Here is a 14,017-nt window from a genome sequence, read left to right as displayed (position 1 = left end):
ATCATATATATAAATATATATGATATATAATATCTTCATTATTTTTTTCCCAGAAATTCTGTAATTTATTTTTGTATTTGCCTACTTCCCCCAAGAGTTACTGAATAATTTTTTTAGGTGAAAGAGCTTTATAAAAAATTTATTTTTTATTCATCGTTTTCAGTGTTATCTGTAATATTTATACTCTGTGAAATTAACCAAGACTCTTTGTGAACTACTATTTGATCAATTTTGATGATTAGTCATGTACACCAAGGTTTATTCTTTATTATCAGTGTGTAAGTTTCAATAGATAGCCCTAAAAGTTAACTAATTATTCTTTTTAAGTCTTCTGTGGTCTTTAAGAAAAAATCTAGGGACGCCTGGGTGGCTCAGTCGGTTGAGCGTCCGACTTTGGCTCAGGTCACGATCTCATAGTTCGTGAGTTTGAGCCCCGCGTCAGGCTCTGTGCTGACAGCTCAGAGCCTGGAGCCTGTTTCAGATTCTGTGTCACTCTCTCTCTCTCTCCCTCCCCTGCTTGCGCTCCATCTGTCTCTGTCTCAAAAATAAATAAACATTAAAAAATTTTTTTTTATAAATCTACTTGTCCTATACTGAGAGTGGTTTCTTAGTCTCCTATTTCTCCTTGTATCTTCTATAGTTTTTTCTTTATATAGGTGGTATTGCTGTGTTAATTGATGCGTAGACAGAAAGACATAAAAATGGTTTTAAACAAGACAGTGGTGTGATTAGATAAGTGTTTCAGAAAGGTCTCTGAGATAGCTGGGTTCTGGGAATACCCAATGCTAGCCGATGTTGGGGGCTCCTGGGGTTCATTTGTTTTTCCTGTGTCAGAAAGAAAGTGAGAGTGGTTGTGTCCAGGGGCTCCAGGGAGGGGAGAATAGGGAGTTATTGTTTAATGGGCATAGAGTTTCAGTTTTGCAGAATAAAGAGTTCTGGAGACGGATGGTGTTAATGGTTGCGCAGGAATGTGAATGTTCTCAGTGACACTGAAATGTACACTTAAAATTGGTAAGATCGGAAATTTTATGTGCATTTTACCACAGTTAAAAATAATTTTAAAAAAGGAAGAGCACAATAACAATTAAAAAGGACCAGAAAGTGGAAAAAAATACTGCTCTAGACATTTGTATATAGGTTTTTGTATGAATATAATTTTCATTTATCTGGAAAAATGCGCAGGATTACATATGGTAGTTGTATGTTCAGTATTTTTTTTTTTTAGAAACTGCCAGACTGTTTCCCAGAGTAGCTGTACCGTTTTCCCACCGGCAATATATAGGTGACCCAGTTTTCCTGTCAGCATTTGCTGTTGTCACTATTTTTAATTTTAGCCAGTCTAATAGGTATGTGGTGATATTTCATTGTGGTTTTAATTTGTATCTCCCTAATAGCTAATGATATTGAAAATCTTTTCATGTGATTATTTATCACCTGCATATCTATTTGGTGAAATGTCTCTTCATGTCCTCTGCCCATGTGTTTTTTTATTATTGAGTTTTGGAAGTTCTTTATAGATTCTGTATTCTAGTCCTTTGTTGGATATGTGGCTTTGAAATATTTTCACCCAGTTTACAGCTTGTCATTTCATCCTCTTAACAGAGTCTTTTGTAGAGTGAAAGTTTTTAATTTTGATCAAGTCCAATTTGTCAATTTTTTCTTCTATGCTTTGTGTTTTTGGTATCAAGTCTAAGAAATCTTTACCTAGCCCCAGATCTTAAAGATTTTCTTTTTTTGTTGTCATTTTCTAATAGTTTTACAATTTTACCTTTTATATTTAAGTCTATGATTCATCTGAGTTAATTTTTATATAAGGTATGGGACTTAGGTTGAGGTTCATTTTATTTTTGCCTGTAGATGTCCAAGTACTTCAGTGCTGTTTGTTGAGAAATCTGTCTTTGCTTTGTTGTATTGTTTTTGCATATTCATAAAAACGCAGTTGGGCATATTTGTATGGGGTTCCTTTCTGGATTCTGGATTCTGTTTTATTGATCCGTGCATGTATTTTTCCAACAATAGCACACAATTATGATAACTATAGCTATGTGGTGAGTCTCAAAGTTGGGTAGACAGATTCTCTCTCACACTTTACTCTTCTTTTTCAAATTGTTCTAACAATTCTAGTTCCTTTGCCTTTTACATAAACACTATGCATTTATTGAAACTGTTCTGTCTTCTTTTAGTCACTTTCTCTGACCTTTTAATTTGCTCTTTCCAATTTTGTTTCCTTGCATGTTTTCCAGCTTTTCTTCAATCTCCCTCATTAAATTTTTATTCAAATCTATTCTCCTTTTCATAGCTTGTAACTTATTCTTCACTTATTCGATTTATTTGAATTTGGTCAGTTTTCATTGCATTTTTTTCCCGTTTTGATGTTGTTGTTGTTGGGTGGAGTTTGGGGCCCATTTCTTAGTTTCAGAATTTCTGATTCTGGGTGTGTGCACATCCGTGTGTCTTTTGGATGTACTTATTTCAGTTTGGTGTGTTGTCTTACAACTTTCCCTTATGGCATAGTTGGTTATTTGATGAGAATTTTTATCAGATGAGATGGTTATTTCCATTTCATGTTTTTTTCCTACAGGAGTTTTATAGGGAGTTTAATTTTTTCCCCCTACTCCTTAGCATTTCATGAGTTGGGTTACTAATTAAAAAGCACTCTGTCTTGTCAGTTTTGTCAAATACAATTGTGTAAATGGATGATGATGCTGGTAGAGAGGGTACAGAGGAAGATGGGATTCACCTGTTACTGTTCTTCTTTCCTGTCTTCTGGATCCATGATTTCCTCCGTGTCCTCCTTTCCTTTCACTGCTATCTGTTTTATGGACATGACCCATTCTCAATTTATACTCTTCTCCTATGAAAACGACACTTGTCTCGAGCTGCTACCTTAGATTTTGCTTGATTTTGAGCCCCTTTCCTGTGGCCAGTGCTGTGAACTACCAGCTACTGACTTCTGTTCTTATTTTGGCACTTACTTGTGGTAACTGTTCTCTTTCTGCAGATGATTTTTGTCTGTTTTCCCAATGTCCTAACCTTCTCTTTCTCTCTCTCTTTCTCTGTGTTTCTTGGAGTCTCTTACACCTGCCCTTACCATACTCTCTGCACCTGCAGGTTCATAGCAGCTGCTGTTTGACTTTTTATTCTTATTTTTTAATAAATAATTTGACATTTAGCATATTCTCTGCCTCCTTGTAATGCCAATAGGATGGGTCGTGGGTGATTCAGTTTGTGCTCTTTGTTGACCATATAAGTATGGGGGTAGAATGGGCAAAGAGGTACATATTCAGATGGCTGACATATGCTCATTCATACTCAGAAGACTCTAGAATATAATAATTTATTGACCAAAAGGCATCATGTGGTCCCTATAAAACTTGTGCCACAAGGGGATACTTGGGGGAAAATTGACATAATAGTAAAATAAAACTTACATAACAACTTTCTTTTTATAACCATGACAATAAAAATTCTTGGACTTGGATTATAGTTCTAAATAATTTATATTCTTTAAATAAGTGAAATATATGGACGGGCATAGGAATCCTACATTTTAACACTAGAAAGGATACCAAATGATGATTATATCATATAGAATTTTAAAGCTGAAAGAAAAATTAGCATCTAATCTAATCCAATGTATCATTCTTCAGGTGAGGTTAAGAAAGACAATTTGCCTAAGGTTACTCTGAGAGTTACTAGCAGGGTGGACCCGGAACCAGGTTCTCTTGGCTCCCTGTCCCTATTTCCTCTTCCATTAAATGGCCTCTATTCTGGTTTGGTCTTTGGTAGGTTAAGTATCACCATGACCCTTTTCCTGTTGCAACAGAAGAAATTAAATCACTTGCCTGAGATTGTACATGTAGTAAGCAGCAGAAGTAGGTGTGAGGATAGACCCAGAGGCTTCTCGCCTTCTTATGCAGCGTTCACTGATTGTACAGCATGCTCCGCACGTATTGGCTGCCTTCCTTCCTTTCTGCTCTCTCTCTTTCCCCTAAGACTTGATGAACACCTGAAATTTTTCGGATCAATTTATGGGTCTGTAGTGTTCTCCACAGAGTTGACACCTACTGCAGTTCATTTTAATGGGATGAATGTGGCTCAGAGATTTGATGGTGCACACAGGTGCAAGTATACAGGTCTTGAGAAACAAAGGTTTGCAGTTAGGCTTTTCCTCTGTGCCTCTAAAGCAGTGTGAGATCTTGGTCTAACTCAACCACCCAACTTTTGCCTGCTTCAAGGGCAGTGCGCCTGCTGTCATGGTTTCCTCACTGTTGACAAGAGGCTTATCCATCACATTCGTCTTTGGGTGCTCGTGAAATGTATACCTCATGTATGCCGGGGTTGCCTTGTGTTGAATTTTCTTTGTGAGAGAAGGACAGAATGTTCTTCTCTGCTGCGCCAATAGCACTTCCCCATATACACTCAGGGAAAGCTTTTTCCCCTCTCAACAAGGCTCAAAAGTCTTGACTGGAGTACTTCAGAAATAGACCTGGTTTATACTTTTATCAAAACAAGCAGAGTCTGGGCAATTCCTGGCTTGGAAGAGCACTGATGATCTGAAATTTTCCTAGGTAAGTGCACAAATGGTGTTACCAAAGGGCAAATGTCGAGCACTCTCATCCCCCCTCGGTAAGGAGATGTGTGCCAACCCTCACTTGCTGAAAGTGAATGTGGTGTCTTAGAAAAAGAGAGGCTGGCATTCATGGGGAGAAAAGACTGATGGCAGGTGGAGGTGTGATGTAGGGAAATGGCGCTCAGGATCCCTTGTTGTGCTCATCTTATGGTTCTACAGGGAGAGAAGTTGCATTTACGTTTTTTTTTCTTGGTGGAATATGCTGATAGTCCACGTGTACCTTTGGAAAATAATTAAAATAATAATTAGATATGGTAATAGAAAAATTTTGAGCTTAGAATTTGTGTAGCACTCTTTCCTGAACTTGCTATGTTATTAGCATACTTTGGATTTCCCCCAGGGGAACCTCTGTACCTCATCTCCCTGGCTCTAAGAGCCCCAAGCAGAGCTACCTGAATTTCTCCTAGGCTCCCCCACAGCACCACACATCCATCCCTCTTTCTTCTGGGGTAAGAAATAACATGTAAGTGGACTCATATTTTAGTTCCTGAGACTGTATTTTGGTTCCTGCCACTTTTCTGGAAATCTAACATTGGATCCTTTTTTCTCTCCTTGACAGTGTCCTCTCTCAAGGGTAAAATCGTAGTTTGGAGTGCAGGCTTTGAGACCAGATAGACTGTGGGGTGGCCATACCATCTTATTAAAACTCCCCAGTGACGCAGTTTCCCCATCGAGGAAATGGAGATATGTTACTGTCCAGGAGGCTGTGAGGATTCAATGATATAATGTATGTACTATGGTTAGCAATTGCCAGGCACACTGTAAGTTCTCAATAAATGGCATCTATTATGATCTTGGCAGGTAATCTCTACACGGCACCTAGATTTGTGTTTGGCATAAGTAAGCAAAAACTGGTAGAAATCGTATTACTCTTTAGTGGCTCATGAGGAACTTCAAATTGAGCATACCTCCCAGGGAGGTCTGTCACACCATTTACGTTTTCTTTCAACACCAGATCACACACTCTGGCAACAGGTGAGCAGTGTGATCCCAGCACAGTATTGCCTGCGGCTGTTTTGCCCTGACGATCCTATGCATATTTGAAAGTTTACTTTAGGAAGCAAGAAACACATCCTAGTGAATAGACTCAGTCTGTATGGGCAAGGCTTTTTAAAAGTATGTTTGCCATTGAATTAGTTAGGCCTTTATTAACTATCCTATTGTGTATCAAGCATGGCCCTCAGAGCACTAAGTCTGGCATGAAGAGTGAAGAGGGTGCAGCACTTTGGAACTTAAACCTTATTTTCATTTTGTCTTTTAATTAAGAAAAAAATTCTGAACAGTAAATTGAAATAGAATATAGAGCTTTCTTGGACTCTCCCTTTGGCACTCCTATTTGAGTAGTGATGAAGAGCTTGGGTTTCAATCTTGACTGCCACCCACTAACCTGGGCCTGAACAAATCATTTTCTCTTTGGGCCTTAGTTTCTCTATTCATGCAATGGGTTACCAATATCTTCATGAAAGGGTTAATATTAAAAAAACGAGGTGAAGTCACTCACAGGAAGTACTTCCAGCAGTGGGTGGTATTTAGTTCCCCCCTGTTTGTTATTATTATTTTCATCTCCTCCTTTCAGCAGCCAAAAGGATTTTCTTTTGAGGCACTATGGCTCTTTAACTGATTCCAAGTCAGAGGTGCCCAGTGTGGTGCTAGAGTTTATAGAGCTTAACCTGGTGCCTTAAGCCCAATGTGACCTTAGTGGTGCTTGCAGAGTAAAAAGGCTATTTTTTTTTTTTTTTGAAATGTACTTTCCTCACTCTTTTTGTTTCAGTATTCGGGATTTCACACGGAAAGATCTGAATCTGATCACGACAGCCAGTGGGGTGGAAGTCCCCTGACAGACACAGCCTCTCCGCAGCTCCTGGACCCCGGGGAGAGGCCAGGATCTCAGCATGACGCGTCGTGCGCCTACAGACAATTCTCTGACCGCAGCTCTCTCTGCTATGGCTTTGCGCTGGACCATTCCAGGCTGGTGGAGGAGAGGCATTTCCACACCCAAGCCTGCGAGGGAGGCCGGTGTGAGGCAGGCAGGTACTTCCTGGGAACGCCGCAGGCCGGGAGGGAGCCCTGGTGGGGCTCTCGTGCAGCCTTGCCCCTGACCAAGTCCTCCCCAGAAAGCAGAGAAGCCTATGAAAACAGCATGCCTCACATCGCTTCAGTGCACAGGATCCACGGTAAGGGTAGTTGAAGTGACTCCTGAGCCGGCAGCTTTGAGCCCCTGGGCAGGTTTCTAATATTCTAGGTTTGACACTGGAGTGACTCACCCAGTGGTCTTCTCCTTTGAAATTACACACCAGCAACTCACACTAGGGGGGTTTTACAAACCAGAGCCACTCATTTGAAGTGTATTAATTTTTGGTAATGTTTGCCAAATGCATTTATTTTTGACAGGTGAGTAAAAATGATTCCCATTTTAAGTATCATAGAAAGTGTAGAAATTAAGGCCAATTTTTAAGGAAGTCTGTTGAACTTGAAATTGGTATGCACTTAAATTTCTTGCATGTTAGTTTCTTCTGTACTCTGATGCTTCAGATGTGGACCTCGGTAGTTTTGGGGCTTGTGTAGTAGTGCTTCTCAATAAGGACACCACTGTTGGGGAGGCCAGGCTTTGCTTCATGGCCTGTCACTCACTTCACAGGTGATTTACCCTTCCTGGCCCTCTGGGCATTAAATACTGATAACCACCCCTTTCCCCCATTATTAGGACAACCCATTGGTCCCTATGAGTAGAGGATGAAGTGATAGAGAGAACCCATGGAAAATTTCCCCTTGGGATTATGACACAGTTTTACGAGCACACAGAAATGGGCACTATGGTTGAAGTCTTCAGTGGCAGTAATGCTCTTCTTTGTTCATTTCAAAGTTCACTGGTGAAGAAAAGCCCTTTCTGTCCATTCCAAGTGTGGGTCCAAGCAGGTCTCTTACACCCTCCCTATTTCATTACAAGTCAGTGTCCTTTAGACTGACCTGACACGATGATGTTACTCTTCTTGCTGGGTCTTTAGGATGAGAAATGTGTTAGACAATGTTGTACTCACCTATAGTCTCCTGTCAGATACCACCCAGGCACTGACTGTCTTCTGTGAAGGATCTTAATTTGTTTCCGTTTTTGCTTTTTTATTTTTCTGCTCTTGCTTTGAGTATCTCTAGTATGGTAGACCGGTAATGGAAACCCAGGGCAAAGGGCAATTGCTTGCCAAAGAATGGAGTGAAGTGAAAATCCTGGCTTAACCTACATGGTCTGGAAGAAAATATTAGAAATAAAATAAGAAGAAAAAGGAAAAGGAAAGCAATGAATAGTGTGATCCAGGGCTTCTCTGCTGCATTAAGCAGTTTACAGCTTTCGTATGCCCCTTCCTGATTTTCTTCTCTCTTTTTATATTGACTTCAGAATGCTTTGAGACTAGTGGAATTTATGGAATATATTTTGGATGCATTATTTCTCTATATTAGATCTCTCTCCTTGGTTCAGAACAGATTGTTATTAACATTTAAAACATTTATTTGTTTGTTTATTTTTTAAAAAAGATTTATTTATTTAAATTCAAGTTAGTTAACAGACAGTGTAGTATTAGTTTCAGGAGTAGAACCCAGTGATTCATCACTTCCATCTAACACCCAGTGCTCATCCCAACAAGTGCCCTTCTTGTTGCCCGTCACCCATTTAGCCCATGTCCCCACCCAACACCCTGCCAGCAACACTCGGTTTGTTCTCTGTATTAAGAGTCCCTTATGGTTTGTCTCCCTCTCTGTTTTTATCTTTTTTTTCTTCTCTTTCCCTATGTTCCTCTGTTTTGTTTTGTTTCTTAAATTCCACATATGAGTGAAATCGTATGATACTTGTCTTTCTCTGACTGACTTATTTTGCTTAGCATTTATTCTTCACCTTATTTCAGAAACAATCTAAGATACCAGAGTTACTGTATGAGTATATGTGAAGCTAAGATATATACCTCTAGATTTGAGAAAAAAAATATTTATGTTTTTGATTGGGACAAGATATATTTGTGTGTATATATATATATATATATATATATACACACACACACACATATATCTCCATACATACACATATGAATATATGTATTTAACCCTCAGATAGTTATAAAACTAGCATTAGAGCTTTATTGTAACTCTACTTATGATACACTTAATAATTTTAACATTTTAGATGATTTATTTAGAATTGAGAAAGTAGTCCAGTCTATATCATTGTCTTCCTCAAATCCAATGGAAAGCATTTTCTAAGTATCAGTTTAACATAACATCTCTTTAGAAAATAACATAAACCAAATGCTATGCGTTTTAATTTTATTTTTTACAGTCAGGCAGGTCCAATGATATGCATACATGGAGAAGTATAAACACGCTACCATTTTGCTTATTGACATCCACAACCCATGAACAAGGTTCACCTTCTAAAAAAACTTGTGATAAACTTCCTCTCCACTTAAAAGCCGCTGAAAACTATGAATGCCAGGACGATTGATTGACGCTTTGTTTGTCATGAAAGCCTGTGTCTGTTTCAAATATTGGTGCATATAGTTAAAATGAAAGATGAAGGATTCTTTTAATAGGAAAAAGAAAATGCCCTTGCATTTTGGGGGGTGAATTTTGAGACCACTTTTTACTTTTTCTAATTTCTAGGGCGAGGTCACTGGGATGAAGATAGTGTGGTGAGTTCTCCAGACCCTGGATCTGCCAGCGAATCAGGTGACCGATACCGCACTGAGCAGTATCAAAGTAGCCCACATGAACCTAGCAAAATTGAAACTCTGATAAGAGCCACCCAGCAAATGATTAAAGAAGAAGAGAACAGATTGCAGCTAAGGAAAGCCCCCCCAGACCAACTGGCCTCCATTAATGGAGCTGGGAAAAAACACTCCCTCTGTTTTGCAAACTATCAACAGCCCCCACCAACAGGGGAAGTCTGCCACGGCTCTGCTCTTGCCAACACTTCACCATGTGACCACGTCCAGCAGAGAGAGGGAAAGATGCTGAGCCCCCACGAAAATGACTATGACAACAGTCCCACTGCACTGTCTCGAATAAGTAGTCCCAATTCGGATCGCATTTCAAAATCCAGTTTGATCCTAGCTAAAGACTATCTACATTCGGAAATGTCTCCACATCAGACCGCGGGAGACCATCCCGCCGTCTCTCCAAACTGCTTTGGTTCTCACCGGCAGTATTTCGATAAGCATGCTTACACATTAACTGGATATGCCCTGGAGCACTTATATGACACTGAAACCATTAGAAACTATTCCTTGGGCTGTAATGGCTCACACTTTGATGTAACTTCCCATCTAAGGATGCAGCCAGACCCAGCACAAGGACACAAGGGAACATCTGTTATAATAACCAATGGAAGCTGATGTTTTTCTAAAATATTTTGTTCTTTAAGGATCTCTGAAACATATTTATAGTTTAATACCCCATTACTAGCATTTACTATGCCACAGATGGTTAGAGAGGATAATTTAAGTTACTGGGTATTTGACATGTGTTCCTGTGAAATCAAAGAAAAGAGCACTTGCGTTCAGGGTTACACACAGATAATGGAGCTAAAGTGAATACATAAATTGCCCCTCTAATTATATGGGAGCCAGAATACATAAATTTTGAATTGAAAAGTACTCTTGTAGATTAAGTGAGCATATACACCACATGAAAGACTGGTGGAGGACAGCATGGCATAGTGAGGATCCAGTAAACCTCATACACACAGACCAACCACGATCCACAGACTGCTGTGCACACTTTGCATGCAGAAATATAGACTATACACCTTAAATACAACCCAAACGGGTAAGTTTTCTTAACCTTAGCACATTAAGTGTATTCAAGAAATTTTCCTTCCTAAAATAACTGAGAAAGAGAGAGATACATCTTGTAAACCGGTTTCTTAATTGTGGTTTTGACCAGCCAGCTCATTTGGTTCAGGCATAAATTAGGGAAATGGTTCTGGATATGGTACAAGAATGAGTTTCCACCTGGTATCCATTATAAGCAATCAGGAAGTGGTGATTTTTCACCTTACTTTTGAGTTAGACAAGGAACAGGATCACACTGACATAGCAGTGAGGGTTTTCTAAGTAAAAGCACCGAGATGTTGGGACACACTTCAAAAACCTAGTGTGCCTAACTGGAAATAGTTTACTAAAGATGGAAAGGCCAGAGGCATAAGAAATGAAATGATATCTCAACACAACAATTTAAGGCTCAGAATATGTAATCAACATATTTGAGGCTTATGAAACCAACCGAATAAAATCCTCAAACCAATTCACCAAGAAAAAAAAGGTTGATCACTACAGAAAATAAGTAAGGGAAGCCAGTGAAGTGCTACATAGCAGCGGTGTAAGTGTTTGAAAAACATTTCAAAGCACAGATGTGCAAATGTGACAACATGTGGAGAGCCTCAGGAAAGAGCCTCAGATAAAAGCATGGGCTGATAGACAAGTGGTTAAAAGTGCACGAGTATACTTCGATTGAAAGAACATGCAAAGCGCTCATTTTCCTTATTGTTTGTAAATGGCAAAAACAACAAGCTTGGTGTTAAGTTCGTGTGATACGGTAGAAAGACCAGCAGACTGGAATGCAAGATCTCTGGGTTCCAGTTCTGACACTGCCTGTAACCCATTTGGGGAATATTGATGCCTGGGCCCTACTTTCTTTGTCTGTATGGCTATTCTGATGTTTCATGGTTTTGTGGATCGTTGGTGCAGCAGAAGTATACTTGTTAACCAGTTAACTCTGTGCTGTCAGTTGTCAAGACTGATCACTCTGGCTTTTCTGCCCTCGTACAGAGGTCTAGGTGCTTTGTAACTTCAGCAGGTACAGGGGCTCTTTTAAGCATGTATAGCTGTGATCAACTTTCTGGTTCAGCCAAAATGTAGACGGTAGAAACTGATGAGGGAGCAGAAAAAAAGTAAGATTTATTTAATGCGCTGTTCTCTAGGAATCAAAGCAAAGTGACACAAGTGATTAGAGAAATTTCATAGGTAGTATTTCCTGGGCGTCCCATGTCTCAAACTCTTGCCATATGCAAGGAGGGGAATGTATTGGAAGAAACTGACTTATAATTTTGAAGGCAGAACATGACATTGACCACTCAGGGATTAGTACTCTATGTTCATCATTTAATACAGTTATTTGACAGTTTATGGGTAGGTGACAATCTGAATGATGATAATTGGAGAGAAGAAGACCGGGATGTTTGTATAGAAGAAAAGAGTCTACATGAAATTGAGTAAGTATTTCTTGGGTATGACATAGCAACATTTGTCTTCTAAATGGAAAAAGTTTCTCACAAGTGAGAAAGTTAGTGGTTATCATATATACTGTCAAAAAAAAAAAACTTCAAAGAACAATAAAAATGACATTTTGGGCCATAGAAGCAAAAGTGTTCAGTGATTTTGAGACAAATATTTATGAAAAAACCCTGGATTACATAAAATACATTTTTGTTCAATTTGAAGCATGAAGTAGGAATGCTAACGTGTTTGGAGAATTCTGTAGATGGGTAAATGGTTCAAAGACACAGGTATCTGAAGAATATGGTGTATTTTGGAAAGGAAATCTATACACATGGGTTTTATTGATGGATATACATTCTACCAAAAATGTCAGAGACAGATGCTATAAAATAAATAGAACCTTAAGAATCAAGGGAAATGAACTGATGTGAAAGAATGTCATTAAAGAGATTTCACTTAAATTTTAAAATGATATAGTTAAGTGATGAAAAATAAATTATGAACTTTACAAATGGGGGTAATCAGAAGGAATAACGCTCTTTAAAATGATATGACCCATATTTTTAAGTGAAGACAAAATTAACTACATTAGATCTTAATTAAAAAATTTGGCCCAGTTTTAAATACAAAGCATTTATTTAGTTTACAGGTCAATAACTTTATAGTAGCAGATTTATTACATTACATATAATGCCTTATAGGCCCATAATATTATATAGCTTACCTTTTTTGCAATGTGGCATAATTATTACAAAATGACCTCAAAATAAGATGAGACAGTTTATGACAAAGTACCTTTTTAATATACACAAAAATGTGTTAAAATTTATTTATAATCTACATTATCTTGTTCTGTCCAATAACATATTTCCTCATAATGAAGATGGCATCTGTGTCTTCTTAAGATATGGGATGTAAAATGCATATGTTCCCAATAACTTAAAGTTAAATTGGCTTTAGTTTCAATCCTTGATTTCCATAACTTTGCTAAATGTTGAGAATCATGATACTAGATTGAAACAGAGAAGTCTGATTTTTATACCACCTTTGGGATTCATAAAAATGTGCTATATCCAATTATTAGTATCATATGTAGCAATTCCATTAGAGGATACAAAGTTCTTGCTTTCTAGGAGTAGTAAGAATATCTTTATTGCCCATTTTACGTACCTGTCATACCCAATTTGAAAATTTGGATGACCAAAGAAATAAATAAATATTTTCCCAATGTTTCTTGAGAAAATTCCATTAAAACCTTTGAGAATATACAGATGTGATGTGTTATTTTTAGATGCATGATATTAATGTTATAATCACTACAGTTCGGACAATTCAGCATACTTCAGTTTCACAAGTCTTGTGACATACTGTGCTGAATATAATGGGCTAGCTTTTCTAAGCTGTAATTGTCTGATCCAGGATAATATGACACAGTGCTGATGTGACATTCAAAATGAGACAGGATGCAATAAATGATTTGCTTGCCTTCAGTGTTTATACAGAAAACCCACTTATTCTCTCTTGATTATATTTTATAGGGCTAGAATACTTCCATCGGGTACTATTCTTAATTCTCTCTACACCCTGCTGCCACATGCTGCCTTTGGGCAGAGAATCCCACTTAAAATGAGCTTTAATGGGATCGTCCAGAAAAGGATAATATGCTCCATTTTCTTTTCTTTTTTAAATGAGGGATAAGGATCTATTCAATAAAAGGTCATTTGGAAAATATGCATAGCTATTTTAAAATAAAATGAAAGGCTTTTTACCCCCCAAGACCTAGACCAAATAAGTTTGATAGAAGACACTACAGCTGAAGAGACATTCTGAATACAGATATGTTATTTTATAGCTCTCTCTCTTTCAAGAGTAGGACATTACTAAGATAGTCAGTGCAATTCTATTAGTACTAGTAGTATTTGGATGTGACAGAGTGAATGCTGATATTTGGAAAATTGAGGATTTGGCTATTTGGGGGGGTCACTTAGTTTTCCCAGTGGAATAGCTACACTTTAATATACTTTCTTTGATTTAAAAAGTTTGAATGTCCAGATTTGGTTCCCCAGTTCAACTCAAAGCATAGAACATAGATATACATTCTATTTTCTGAATGATTTAACAA

The 14,017-nt window shown here is 38.2% G+C and overlaps 1 protein-coding gene across 3 annotated transcripts in view; it reads left to right on the top strand.

Moving 5' to 3' along the window:
- SIM1 (SIM bHLH transcription factor 1) overlaps window positions 1–10,272 on the top strand; it is a 75,819-nt gene extending 65,547 nt beyond the window's left edge. For all 3 annotated transcript variants that reach the window (XM_042985327.1, XM_042985326.1, XM_007097370.3), the window contains 2 exons: window positions 6,405–6,807; window positions 9,281–10,272. In XM_042985327.1, coding sequence (XP_042841261.1) covers window positions 6,405–6,807; window positions 9,281–10,011 — 1,134 coding nt within the window. In that variant the 3' untranslated portion in view covers window positions 10,012–10,272. The remainder of the gene's footprint in view (window positions 1–6,404; window positions 6,808–9,280) is intronic.
- Window positions 10,273–14,017: the final 3,745 nt, after the last annotated feature.

Source organism: Panthera tigris, chromosome B2 (genome assembly GCF_018350195.1).
Source record: "Panthera tigris isolate Pti1 chromosome B2, P.tigris_Pti1_mat1.1, whole genome shotgun sequence".
NCBI classification, from domain to species: domain Eukaryota; kingdom Metazoa; phylum Chordata; class Mammalia; order Carnivora; family Felidae; genus Panthera; species Panthera tigris.
This window is presented reverse-complemented; position numbering and strand designations above follow the sequence as displayed.